We start from the raw sequence: 13,634 nt of genomic DNA on the forward strand, positions 1-13,634 counted from the left end.
CCTCTCCCAACTCTTGACCTGTAGTGTTAATAGGAAAAAAAGCTTTAAAAAAATTTATAGTTACGCTTAAAAAAACCTCTGTGGATCAAAAGTGGAAATGAAGCCTCTGTGGTAAGCAGGGCTGCATCCTTGGGGCCCAGAGGAAGCAGAGGATGAGAAAGAAATGTGCACTGGAGGCTGGGGTCTCAGCGCCCACCCAGGAGCAGGGGGCTCAGCACCCCTGTGGGCAGCCGGAGCGAGGCATCTTGTGATGCAGAGGCCTGGGACCTGCTCTTTTGCCAGTGAACTGTGGTCACAACAGGTCAGTTTTACTCGAGTGGCAACCAGGACAGGCTGCCTGCTCCCAGCCCCCGGAGCAAGCAAAGAAGACACGCATAAATCAGGAGTCGGGTCTCTGTTACGTGTGAACCTGTGGTACCAGAGTAAAGAGAAAACCTCAGACTCATTAATTGTTCAAGTTGAAAGAGCAGCAGAAGGAGGGAGAACCAGGCTCAGGCAAGCATGTGGCAACTTGGCTATAAGAGCCCTCACAACAGAAAGCTCTCAGACAAAGGGTACAGGGCAACATCCATTGCCAGCAGACCCGAAAAACAGGACACCCCATTCATGACAGAGGCAGGAATGTTACCCATGAAACAAGACCAAGAGGGTATTCAGAAGGAGCAAGCAAATATGTAAAAAAAAAAGACAAAATGCAGGCTGGGCGTGGTAGCGCATGCCTATAGTCCTCAGCTCCTTGGACTGCTTGAGCCCCGGGAGTTCAATACCAGCCTGAACAGCAGGGCAAGACCCTGCCTCTTTAAAAGTAAAAACTAAATGCACATATACCCTCATTAGTGAAAATGGAGTTAAATATATCTTTAAATTAATGAATAAAAGTAAAAAGTAGACTAAATCCATGTGAAGATAGAATTTGTAAAAATAGAACAGAAGAAACCATTAAAAATGCAGTATAGGGAAATAAAGATGATTACAAAAAGGTAATGAGAGAAAGAGTTCCAAAAGGAAAAAATTGAATAAGAGGAAATACTTGCAGAAATCATGACTAAGAATTTTCCAGAAGTGAAAAAAATGACAGGACTATGCAGACTGAAAAACTCATCAAGGGTAAAACAGTCTGAATTTATTAAAAAAAAAAAAAAAAAAAAAAAGCCTTGTTAGCCAGGCAGAGTGGCGCACACCTGTGATCCCAGCTACTTGGGAGGCTGAGGCAGAAGGCTCACTTGAGCCCTCGACTTGGAGGCTGCAGTGAACAGGATTGCACCATTGCATTCCAGCCTGGGTGACAGAGTAGGACCCTGTCTCCAAAAAAAAATAAAATTGAAACCTTGATATAATAAAGTTTCAGAATATAAAGAAGAAAATCTAAAAGGCCAAGAGAAAATTCTAGTTTGCTTTCTGTGTACAACAATCAGAATGGCCGCATGAATGCCTGGAGCCAACAACACCTTCAGAGGACTGAGGGAAAATGTCCATCACCTGAAAACACAGCACCCAGCTAACCTGTCATTCAATAGGGTAGCTAAAGTGGAGATATTTTAAGACACTCCTGAGGGGAGCAGGAGTGGCCGCCTCCATGCTTGGTCACAGGACATGTAGCCTCTGTAATCCAAGGGGACACAACCCAAAAAAGCATGTGAGCCTGCGAACCAAAGGACCAGGGCAGACGCCAACTAAAGCAGCACATCGGCTGGGGAGGCCAGGCTTGGGGACCCCATACTAAGAGAAGCCACAGGAGAGATGACATCCTGTCATTTGTCTCCATCTCTTGTCTCTTGCTTTGCTCTGTCTCCAGCAAAGCAAGAATATGATGTCCTGGACAACTCAGCCTTTGTCTTTAGCATCTGGCCCCAAATCCGTGAAAACTGCTGTGGAAATGGATAGAGAAAAGAAGTGTCAGTCCCACAGACTAGCGCTTTAGATGCTCTCATGTGCAAGCCCATGGTTTTGTTCCTGGGGAAAGCCATTCAAGTATTTCTGACTATTATATGGCAGATCGCACCTTTGGAAACTAGTGAGTCTAAAGATTTCATTATCTGGCCGGGCACGGTGGCTCGTGCCTGTAATCCCAGCACTTTGTGAGGCTACGGCAGGCGAATCACTTCAGGTCAGGATTCATCTTCTTACCTCGTATTTCATACTTACAGAGTAATTTCGTGAGTACGGTTTTTCTGTTCATTTTGTTTTCCTGTGTCTTTTAGCTCAAGCATTAGAAAACAATATAGCAATACTGATTTCTTGAATAAGGCTATTACAGAATAAGCATTTGAATGATTTCTTGAGTAAGGCTCTTACAGAACAAGCATTTGAATCACAAATAAGTTTTTTTTGTTTTTTTTTTAAACAGAGTCTCGCTCTGTCACCCAGGTTGGAATGCAGTGCCACAATTGGAATGCAGTGCCACAATCTCTGCTCACTGCAATCTCTGCCTCCCAGGTTCAAGTGAGTCTCGTGCCTCAGCCTCCTAAGCAGCTGGGATTACAGGCATGCACCACCACACCCAGCTAACTTTTTGTATTTTTAATGGAGACAGGGTTTCACCATGTTGGCCAGGCTGGTCTCAAAGTCTCGGCCTCAAGTAATCCACCCACCTCAGCCTCCCAAAGTGCTGTGATTTACAGGCATGAGCCACCGCTACCCCGCCTGAATAATAAAGGAACTAAATGTCAATATCTCTAAAGCTTTCTTTAAGGTCAGGGAGTTTATGAAAAAAATTAGTTATTTTTAAGCTCCTATATGAAGCTGCAGTGTACACTGTCACTAGTACAATTTTAAGCTGCTCCCAAAATGTTCCTCTTTCATCATTTTACCAAATAACTCAGCAATAAATAAGCCAAGAAGTACAAAAATTAGAAATATTATTTGCCAATAATAACAAATTGTCGTCCTATATGTTCTTTCTGATTGAAAAAAATCTAAGAAAATGTCAAGCCAATATAAATAGTTTGCGAAGAAGAATGAATTCACAATTAACATGCAGAGATTGGGCCGGGCACGGTGGCTCAAGCCTGTAATCCCAGCACTTTGGGAGGCTGAGATGGGTGGATCACGAGGTCAGGAGATCGAGACCTTCCTGGCGAACACGGTGAAATCCCGTCTCTACTAAAAAATACAAAAAACTAGCCGGGCGAGGTGGCAGGCGCCTGTAGTCCCAGCCACTCGGGAGGCTGAAGGCAGGAGAATGGGATGAACCCGGGAGGCGGAGCTTGCAGTGAGCTGAGATCCGGCCACTGCACTCCAGCCTGGGCGACAGAGTGAGACTCTGACTCAAAAAATAAAAATAAAAAATAAAAAAAAAAAAACATGCAGAGATCAATAGAATTTTCTTTGTATCAGTAATAACCATTATTTTTAAATATCATACAAGAATTTCTTAAACATAAGAGAAAAACACATTTTAAAAACATATAGGGCCGAGGACGGTGGCTCATGGATCATGGATTTCATGCCAGCACTCTGGGAGCCTGAGGTGGGTGGATCACCTGAAGTCAGGAGTTAGAAACCAGCCTGGCCAACATGGTGAAACCCCGTCTCTACTAAAAACATAAAAGTTAGCTGGGCGTTGTGGGGCATGCCTTTAATCCCAGCTACTCAGGAGGCTAAGGCAGGGGAATCACTTGAACCCAGGAGGCAGAGGTTGCAGTGAGCTAGGACCGCACCACTGCACTCCAGCCTGGGGTCAGAGAAGACTCCATCTAAAATAAAAGAAACATATAAAATGTTCGTTATATGGCAAAATTTATAAGCATATTCAAAAATAAGTTATTATAAGATATTTGCAATATATTTAATAAACAAAGGGTTGATACCCAGAATAAGCAGGGTACCGTGGCTCACACCTGTAATCCCAGCACTTTGGAGACCAAGGTGGGCAGATCACTTGAGCCCAGGAGTTCAAGACCAGTCTGGGCCACATGGCGAGACTCCATCTGTACAAAAAATACAGAAATTACCCAGGTGTGGCGGCACACACCTATAGTCCCAGCTACTCAGGAGGCTCAGGTGGGAGAATCATTTGAGCCCGTGAGGTCAAGGCTGCGGTGAGCCATGATTGTGCCACAGCACTCCAGCCTGGGGGACAGAGGAAGAGCTTGTCTCCAAAAAAGAAAAGAAAATTCCAGAATATATGAAGAACTATATAATTCAGTAAGAAAAATACAAGAGAGAAAATTTGGGTAAAGAAAGCAATAGAAAATTGACAGAAGTAAAAACCTAGGTGGCCAAGAAACACAGGAAAATGCTCAAACTTAAATGTATTGGATGAAAATTAGAAATATTATAAATCATTCTTTTAATCTATCAAGTTGGCCAAAAATAAAAAATCTCATACAATAATGTGTTGGCAAGGATGTGGAGAAAGGAAAACACTCATTTTTTTTTCTCATGCAAGTATCTACTGGTTAATCTCTAAGGAAAATTTTTAGCAGTGCTTACGAAAATGGAAGCTATGAAACAATTTAAATGTCTATCTGTGGCCAAATGATAAAATATATTCATATAAAGGAAAGCTAAATAGCAGTTGAAAAAATAAATTACATCTCTATATATTAACTGGGACCAGCTCAAAACAGTGTTGAATGAAAAAAAGCCAAATGCAGATTGTGCACTGTGTGACACCAATTCATCATAAGCGTAAGGAACCTAAGAATGTGTTAAAAGCCATGCAAGACCTTTTTGGGAAAAAAGACATTTTAAAAAAATTTATGTGTAACTGGAGAGAGAGACATATCCTGCTCAAATCTGTTAAGATTCAGTTTGGCCTCATGTAATAGGAAATCCAAAAGAGCAGTGTTTTAAACGACAGAATTTATTTCTCTCTTGTGTAAAAAGTCCAAAAGCTGGCAAACCTCTTCTTTGTACAACACTGAAAGCTTCCTAAAGGAGCAGTCTCCAAGCTTTTTGGCACCAGGGACTGGTTTTGTGGAAGACAATTTTTCCACGGTGAAGGTTTGGGTGGGGGATGGTTTCGGGATGATTCAGGTGCATTACATTTATTGTGTACTTTATTTCTATTATCACATTTTAATATATAATGAAATAATTATACAACTCACCGTCATGTAGAATCTGTGGGAGCCCTGAGCTTGTTTTCTTGCAACTAGGCATCCCATCTGGGGGTGATGGGAGACACTGACAGATCATCAGGCATTAGATTATCATAAGGAACACGCAACCTAGATCCCTCGCATATGCAGTTCACAATAGGGTTCACGCTCACGTGAGAATCTAATGCTGCTGCTGATCTCTCAGGAGGCAGAGCTCAGGTGGTAATGTGAGTGGTGGTGAGAGGCTGTAAATACAGAGGAAGCTTCACTCACTCACTCACTACTCACCTGCTATGCAACCCTCCTGCCACCACTCTGTGGCCCAAGGGTTGAGGACCCCTGTGCTAGAAGACTACTTCATCTCGTTCAGTCCTTCTAACAACCTAGTAAGATAACACGACAGATATCATCACCATTTTGCAGATGAGAAAACTGAAGTTTAGAGAAATCAGTAACTTGGCTGAAGTCACAGATTTGAGACCAAACCCAGTCTGATTGCGCCTTCAGTGTGCTGTTCTGGTTGCCTGGAACCTCCCATGTCCTGAGGCCCAAGCACTCACAAAATTCTTTTGTTTCACATAACCAGAGGGCCTTATTTAATATGCTAGAATAGGACATTGGGTACTATGTTAACACAAACATAATTGGTTCTTTGGTCCTTCCAAAAATGTATCTCAAGAAAAGCAAGGACTGGGGACCAAATCATTCTCCTGGGGCCCATTACAGGGCTGATCCTGGTGAGGTCTCTCTTCTAATGTAACTGCCTCTATCATTAACCACAGAAAATGTTTTTGTCCTTGGGTGGATTTCTTCCAAGCTGTATTTTTATGACATAATATTTATTTCAATAATGACCTTCAGTAATTTAGGATGAAATCGATATATCTGCTCAGCCTTTTGAAGTCTAATCAAAATTTCTGAGAAAATTTTTATTTTCACACTTGGGAATTTTTCTTTCAATGCCATTTTTTCCCATAAGATGCCTCCATAGCTGGTGTACCTTTAGAAGTCTATGTGTGAGAACGTAAATGGAGGGTTTACACTTGCATTTTTTCCAGAGCTCATACAAAGCTAGACAGAGCTATAATGTGAACATGCTAAACTCTGTAAGTAGTCCCCATGGTCACTAATGAGCACATAATCACTGATTCTCAGAACTTGCATGTATCAGCCAGTATCTGTTAACAATTAGAAGCTGATAGCCTGGGCAACATGGCAAGTCCCCATCTCTACCAAAAATATAAAAAAATAGCTGGGCATGGTGGTGTATGCCTGTGGTCACAGCTGCTCTGAAGGCTTAGGTGAGGGGATCGCTTGAGCCCAGTGAGGCAGAGGCTGCAGTGAGCCAAAACTGTACCACTGCACTCCAGCCTGGGTGACAGAGTAAGGCCCTGTCTCAAAGAAAAAAAAAGAAGTTGAGCCTGCTTTTCTGTTTACTGGCTGTATGGATTTCAGCTGTTGATTTCCTTTGCCCAACTTTATTTTGTGTTGTTCTTGTTGGCTTGTAGTTCTTTAGTCTGGATATTAACCATTTGTTGATTAAATACATAGAAAATATCTTCCCCTTGTCAGTTCATTATTTTTATCTTGCTTATGTTTGGGGGGCGGCAGGGGGAAGGGCTAGAATTGAATTGTTTTATGTAGACCTGTTTATTTTTATGGATATATGTTTTTTGTGTTCTAAGAAATGTTTCTCTATTCAATAATATATTATTTAGATATTTTTATCATTTAAAAGTTTTTAGTTTACTTAGGATTTTTGAATACTGTGAAACTGCCAAGCTATTATTCTGTTATTGTGTGTTTATTCTCGCAGGTGGTGCGGCTGAACAAGCTGGAATAATAGAAGCTGGAGATGAAATTCTTGCTATTAATGGGAAACCTCTGGTTGGGCTCATGCACTTTGATGCCTGGAATATTATGAAGTCTGTCCCAGAAGGACCTGTGCAGTTATTAATTAGAAAGCATAGAAATTCTTCATGAATTTTAAGAAACCAGAGTGACTTCTTTAAACCACAGTCTTCAAGACTGTGGTTTAGACACGGACTATAAAAATCTCCACGCTTGTGCTTACACATGAAGCCTGACTTAACTGTATGTGCAACAGCAATGAAGTTAACTCCAGAAGCCTTCTACCTGGATCAGCCAGGCTGGGAGGGTTCCTTCGTTCCAGTGCCTGTCCCCTACCTTTATGTTTACTGATGGGGATACAAGATGTGACACAGCCTTCTTTATTTGAAACACTTAGCTAGACCTTTGCTTCCTTCTTGCCAGCTCTCCCAACATACCCAATCCTGGTGATTAGGGAACTAAAAGTCTGAGGGGGACACAAATGTCACACCTAAGAGGACTATCATTTTATATGATTTTGTAAGTAAATGACAGAATGCTTTTAGGGACATTCAGTGGAAGGAGGAGCTGTAGGTCTGTATATGTTACCCTGAAAAGAGAATGAGACTTAAAAAATGAATTATGACCTGTTAGGCTGAGCTCAGGAATTGTCCAAAAATGAAAAAGCAAAATAGAGTATTTTTTAGTGAGTGTAATGTATAATGTACGTATGCAGAGTTCAACTCAATAGGTTGTTGGTCACCATGAAGTATTGATCATTTTCTATCTCAAAAGTGTAAGCCATAAGGCTGTTTTACAGAATAGCACTTCTGATAAACTGTATTAAATAGCCATGAGCTTCACTGCTTAGAGGGAGCAGAAAGGTCAACATCTAAAAGCACCTTACAACTAGTTTTTGAACCTGTCTTGATAAGTGCTTGAATTCAACACTGGTCAGTACCAAGAGCAGGCAAAAATATCACAGTCACTGGGTTTCCATTTCTGTATTTTATGCACTCCAACCACGAATTTAATCTTTAGAAATCAAGTATCTTTCTAAGTGTCCTTGGATTTATAGACAATATATTTACAATCCAAATAGAGGAGCTTAATGGAATCCTTTTAGGAGATTGGTTTTTTTCCTCTTTCCCAACATGTTTAAGAAATGTAACATTCTAAGTATTGGATCTCTTTTCTTGACCTAGTATAATGACAACTGCAGTGACTTAAGTTTTTGCTGTTTTCCTTTTCCTGCTTTGCAACTTCCTTCTTTTGCCAAAAATGTTTTGCTACAGAAGACTGTCGTGACTCACGCTGCTCGGGAAACTCACTCTGGCCACTCCTCTGGTGGCACGAGCTGCTTCCCAGTACCTGTTCCCATTGGATATTCCATTCGTCGTCACATAGTTGGCTGTTCTCTCCTCATACTGTACCTTATTTTTTTAGGTAAATTCCAAATCCTCATCGGGTCATAAAGAGGAGGAGAAACAGGGTAAGTCAAGGTAAAGGAGCAGAAATGTAGTTACAAGCCAGGTCTTCAGTGGCACAAACCAACCCGTTGAGTCCTGAGAATATGAGTGGAGAGTGCATTTGCCATACCTGTGTGCATGACACTAAGGTTTTATGTTGGAGATACTTCTTTAAATAACCTACAGCTTGGGTCTATGGCTTTGACCCCCAGATTCATGCAGGGGCTTTAGCCATCAGCTTTGTACATCATTTTTCTGAATGACCAATCCCACTTAAACATCTTCGAAGTCGGCCTAGAGAGGTCCTTCACGTGAGAGAAAAATAGCTGGCTTGTTTGAGTCCAGATTTCTCATCAACCGGCAATACAAAGGAAAATATAGTACACGAGTTAGTTTGAAAGGTCTTATTGATTTTACTTCTACTTTTCACTACAGTTACAGGTAGGATACTGTAGGAAGTCAGTGCAAGGTGCATGCTTGATTGTTTTTTCAGTCTCTGGGGTCAGTTTTGTGGTTTCTGCTTTCTTGCCTAAATGAAAGACTGTTTCAAGTCAACACTGAAAACTGCTTTTTGCCTCCACTGTTACAGCTGTGCCTAATAAGAAACGCACAGCCCTACGTGAACAGACAGGAATTTCTTGTGCAATGTGGAGCAAATGCAATGGTCTCCTTCCGCAAGTCCTTAAGCCTCATATCTGGAGTACCACATACACTATGCTAAAGTCATCAGCCACTGCTACTACATCTTGCCAGAAGGTTCCCCTCGCCGACAGTTGAAATTTAAGGGAAGAAGCAAAAGCCAAACTGTCTTTGACCCTAAGATGATAGAAAACTGTTTGTCTTCAGTGTTCAAGGCATGACTAGTATTTCTAATTAGCCTAATAAATTCCCACACTTCCTGACGTGAACACTAATGGTATTGTCCTACTAAAACTGTCATTGTTTCTTTTTTTTTTAACTGGTCAGTCATTCACAATAAGCTATGAGGGTAAATATGTGTTATAACAAGTAAATCGTAGTTGCAAGAATATACCATGAAGATTAAAGTAGGCTGGGTTTCACTTCCATCTTCCCACACACATCTCATTGAATTTGATGGTTGACTTAATTGGCACCATAACGTTGTATGATATTATACATTATCCTTTATTTATGTAAAGTAAAATGCCTTATATATTAAAGAGTAAGTGCAATAATATGAAATAGCCTGTACATTTTAAAAATGTTGTCACCAAGTTATATAAATCCACATCTCTGTAAACAGCCTTTTTTAAGTAATTTTAAAAAAATAAACACTCTGCTTACTACTTGACTTTTTTTTTTTTTTTTTTTCCTATTTTGGCTGTTTTAGAGTAATACTGAGATAAGAAATGTTTATTGTCACCTCAATGAGTCAGCGGTACAAAGGCAACAGAACTCAAATTAGCCACCCTTTTCCAGGCCACACTCACAATCTTGACACAATCCAAAACTTTTCCACCTCTAAATCTTAAATTGAACATCCTACTCTTTTACCACACGCTCCTGGCCTGGTCAGTTCCTCCCATGTCTTCACTTCCAACAAGCCCTTGACAGTTTTCTCCCTATCAGAACTCCACCCTTCCATTCCCTTCTCAGACTAGAACCCTAGCGTAGCACAGCAAACTCTGCCCAGCCCACACAGGCTTAGATCCCTTGCCCCACTGTTCTGTCTTACCAGGCGATCCTGGACCCTTCCAAATAGCCAGCATCTTGGTTCCTATAACCCTATTCCTAGAGAAAAATCCCACAGCTAGACAGAATGCTGCTGCTGTAAATTCACGGTTTCCAGCCTTAACTGGACCCTTGCTGCCACTCAGCAGTTGTTTCCTTGTCAGTTGTTTCTCTCATTTTTCACAATAATCTTCTTCTTCTCAAAAACCCTACCCAATCACCTTCTGCCTCCTACTTGGATGATCTGGGATCCTACCTCACAGAGCTAAATAAAAAGCATCTATTTCGGTGCCCTAGATGGAGATACCAACTTACAGTAGCCCAAGGAAAAAGGCAAGATGATATCTTGCAGAAATCTTCAGAACAGGACCCAGCATGTGACCTGGCCTCAGACGGGAGGAACTCTGCATCACCCAGCACCCTCCCCACTTCAGGTCTGTTTCTGTGGGTCACGGCATCCTAATCCCCAGTCCTTACCAGTTCTTTACCTAGACATCTATGGAAGCCATTTGCCATCATTTTGGCCCCATTCAATACCAGAGTTTCTCTGGACATACAAGCTGTTGCCTGCCTGATTTTCTATATACATCCCAAAACTGAAATTCTGATTGGTTCCCTGCCCCTACTTGGGTAGAGCTTTTTCCTAGGAGACAGAGGGCTTGTTTGCATAACTCCCCTCCTCAAAACCCAATGAAATGAACAAATACAGAGGGAAACTCTAGTAGTTTTAAAATGGAAATAGCCACAAACCCATTATATGAAATGGAAGAGTACATACCATGTATAAGATCTAAAACCAGGTCGGGCATGATGGCTCACTCCTGTAATCCCAGCACTTTGGGAGGCCAAGGCAGGCAGATCACTTGAGGGTCAGGAATTTTGAGACCAGACGGGCCAACATGGTGAAACCCCATCTATACTAAAAATACAAAAAAAATTAGCCGGGCATGGTGGCATGTGCCTGCAATCCCAGCTACTCAGGAGGCTGAGACAGGAGAATGGGCCACTGCACTCCAGCCTGGGTGACAGAGCGAGACTCCATTTCCAAAAAAAGAAAGAAAAATCTTAACGCCAAACAGAAGGGGAACAATGAAATGGAATACAATTCTCTCTGACTGAGAGAGCATACATGGCATGAAAGAGAGTTCTGAAGACCACCACCAAAATCCTTAACTTGGAGAAAGGGGACTACTGAAGTTGAGCCCTTTAAGAAGCAGGCTAAAGGCCAGGTGCGGTGGCTCACGCCTGTAATACCAGCACTTCGGGAAGCCGAGGAGGGTGGATCACCTATGGTCAGGAGTTCAAGACCAGCCTGGCCAACATGGCAAAACCCCATCTCTACCAAAAATACAAAAATCAGCTGGGCGTGGGTGGCACACACCTGTAATCCCGGCTACTCGGGAGGCTAAAGTAGGAGAACTGCTTGAACCCGGCAGGTGGAGGTTGCAGTGAGCCGAGATTGCGCCACTGCACTCCAGCCTGGGTGGCAGAGTGAGACTCTGTCTCAAAAAAAAAAAAAAAAAAAATGCAGGCTGAAACTGGAGTCATCTTCAGGCCTCAGAATGTTGGGAAGATGAGATTGAAGAAGAGGAATCATTTTCATTTTCCCAGACACCTGTCGGTCAGTCTAAGCAGGCCAGAGGAGTAACAGGTGAGGAAGTAGCCTCCCTAATTCCCAGGAGACAGAGTGCTTATTTGCATAATTCCCTTCCTTAAAACCCAATGAAATGAACAAATAGAGAAACTCTAGTAGTTTTAAAATGGAAGTAGCCACAAACCCATTATATGAAATGCAAAACTCCATACCATGTAGAAGATCTAAAACCAGGCCGGGTGCAGTGGTTCACTCCTGTAATCCCAACACTTTGGGAGGCCAAGGCAGGCGGATCACTTGAGGTCAGGAGTGGCAGGCCAGATTTGAGGGGAGCCCCCACCAAATAGGACCCTGCAATTAATAACTGATTCAGAAAGAGATTAGCTGCCCCAGCTCACCCTCGCCCTGTAAATGCCATGGCCACCATCACTCCACACATCCTCCTGATCCCTTCAAAACAGCTGAGTATCTCAAAGACTAAAATCAGCTAGTCCCCAACTTTCTTGTCCTAAGAGACGATTTGAATAACGCTTAAATACAGAGAGCTATAAGGGATCCACTACTGACCAATCTTGGGCAAATGGCAAGCTTAATAAAATTCACTTACCCCCAACTAAACAATCAAATTCAGCAAGGGTCCTACTTATGAATTCAGAACTGGTAAAGAGAAGGGAGGAGAAGACAGGGAGTGAAACACAATTATGCAAAAGGCAGATAAAAACCATAATTTGGAGGCCAGGTGCGGTGGCTCATGCCTGTAATCCCAGCACTTTGGGAGGTCAAGGCGGGCAAATCATGAGGTCAAGAGATCAAGACCATCCTGGCCAACACAGTGAAACCCCATCTCTAATAAAAATACAAAAATTAGCTGGGCATGGTGGCACGCACCTGTAGTCCCGGCTACTCAGCAGGCTGAGGCAGGAGAATCACTTGAACCCGGAAGGCAGAGCTTGCAGTGAGCTGAGATCAAGCCACTGCACTCCAGCCTGGTAACAGAGCGAGCCTCCGTCTCAAAAAAAAAAAAAAAAAGTAAATATATAATTTGGAATATGACTCGGGAAAAGAAAATTCTAAATACAAACTGTCTTGTATTCTCAATATACTTAAGTAAATGTGGCTTCTAAGAAGCACAAGATCAAAAGAGCAATAAGAAAACTTGAGATTAATATAGATCTGGTAGAAGAACTAAAACTAAAGCAATCACCTTACCAAACCAAAGCCACATTAGAAGCAACAAGTCAAATTAAATTGTAGACATGTAAGTGACATTGAAGATGAACTTGAAAAATCCTGATTAAATGTTAGCTAATAGAATTCTACAGTACATTACAGAAAACATGCACAACTGATGTTAATTCCAGGAATATGTTAACAGTTTGAAATTAAGAATCTATAGATGTAGTACATTACATTAACAGGACAAAAGAGAAAAAGAATCATCATGAAAGATGGCCACAGGCTGGGTGCAGTGGCTCACACCTGTAATCCCAGCACTTTGAGAGGCCGAGGAGGGTGGATCACCTGAGGTCAGGAGTTTGAGACCATCCTGGCCAACAGGGTGAAACCCCGTCTCTACTAAAAATACAAAAATCAGCAGGGCATGGTGGCAGGTGCCTATAATCCCAGCTACTCAGGAGGCTGAGGCAGGAGAATCGCTTGAACCTGGGAGGTAGAGGTTGCAGTGAGCCGAAATTGTGCCAACTGCATTGCAGCCTGGGTGACTAGCGAAACTCCGTCTGAATGAATGAATGATGTCAACAGACACATTAAAGCCTGCATCATGCTCTAATGGAGGAACTTCAGAAACATTCCCATTCATCAGGAATACACATGCGCAGGATGCTCAGAAGTATGATCGTTGAAAAGCAGTATTCTAAGGGCTGGTCGCAGTGGCTCACGCCTGTAATCCCAGCACTTTGGGAGGCCAAGGCGGGTGGATCACGAGGTCAGGAGATCGAGACTATCCTGGCTAACACGGTGAAACCCCGTCTCTACTAAAAATAC

At 42.3% G+C, this 13,634-nt stretch overlaps 1 protein-coding gene across 1 annotated transcript in view; it reads left to right on the forward strand.

The window, feature by feature from the left end:
* PDZD2 (PDZ domain containing 2) overlaps positions 1-7,038 on the forward strand; it is a 438,467-nt gene extending 431,429 nt beyond the window's left edge. Inside the window, exon 25 of the mRNA XM_011952551.1 lies at positions 6,862-7,038. Within this exon, the coding sequence (XP_011807941.1) occupies positions 6,862-7,028 (167 nt within the window). The 3' untranslated portion in view covers positions 7,029-7,038. The remainder of the gene's footprint in view (positions 1-6,861) is intronic.
* The last annotated feature ends 6,596 nt before the right edge of the window (positions 7,039-13,634 follow it).

This window comes from Colobus angolensis, unplaced genomic scaffold, assembly GCF_000951035.1.
Source record: "Colobus angolensis palliatus isolate OR3802 unplaced genomic scaffold, Cang.pa_1.0 Scaffold341, whole genome shotgun sequence".
In the NCBI taxonomy this organism is placed as follows: Eukaryota; Metazoa; Chordata; class Mammalia; order Primates; family Cercopithecidae; genus Colobus; species Colobus angolensis.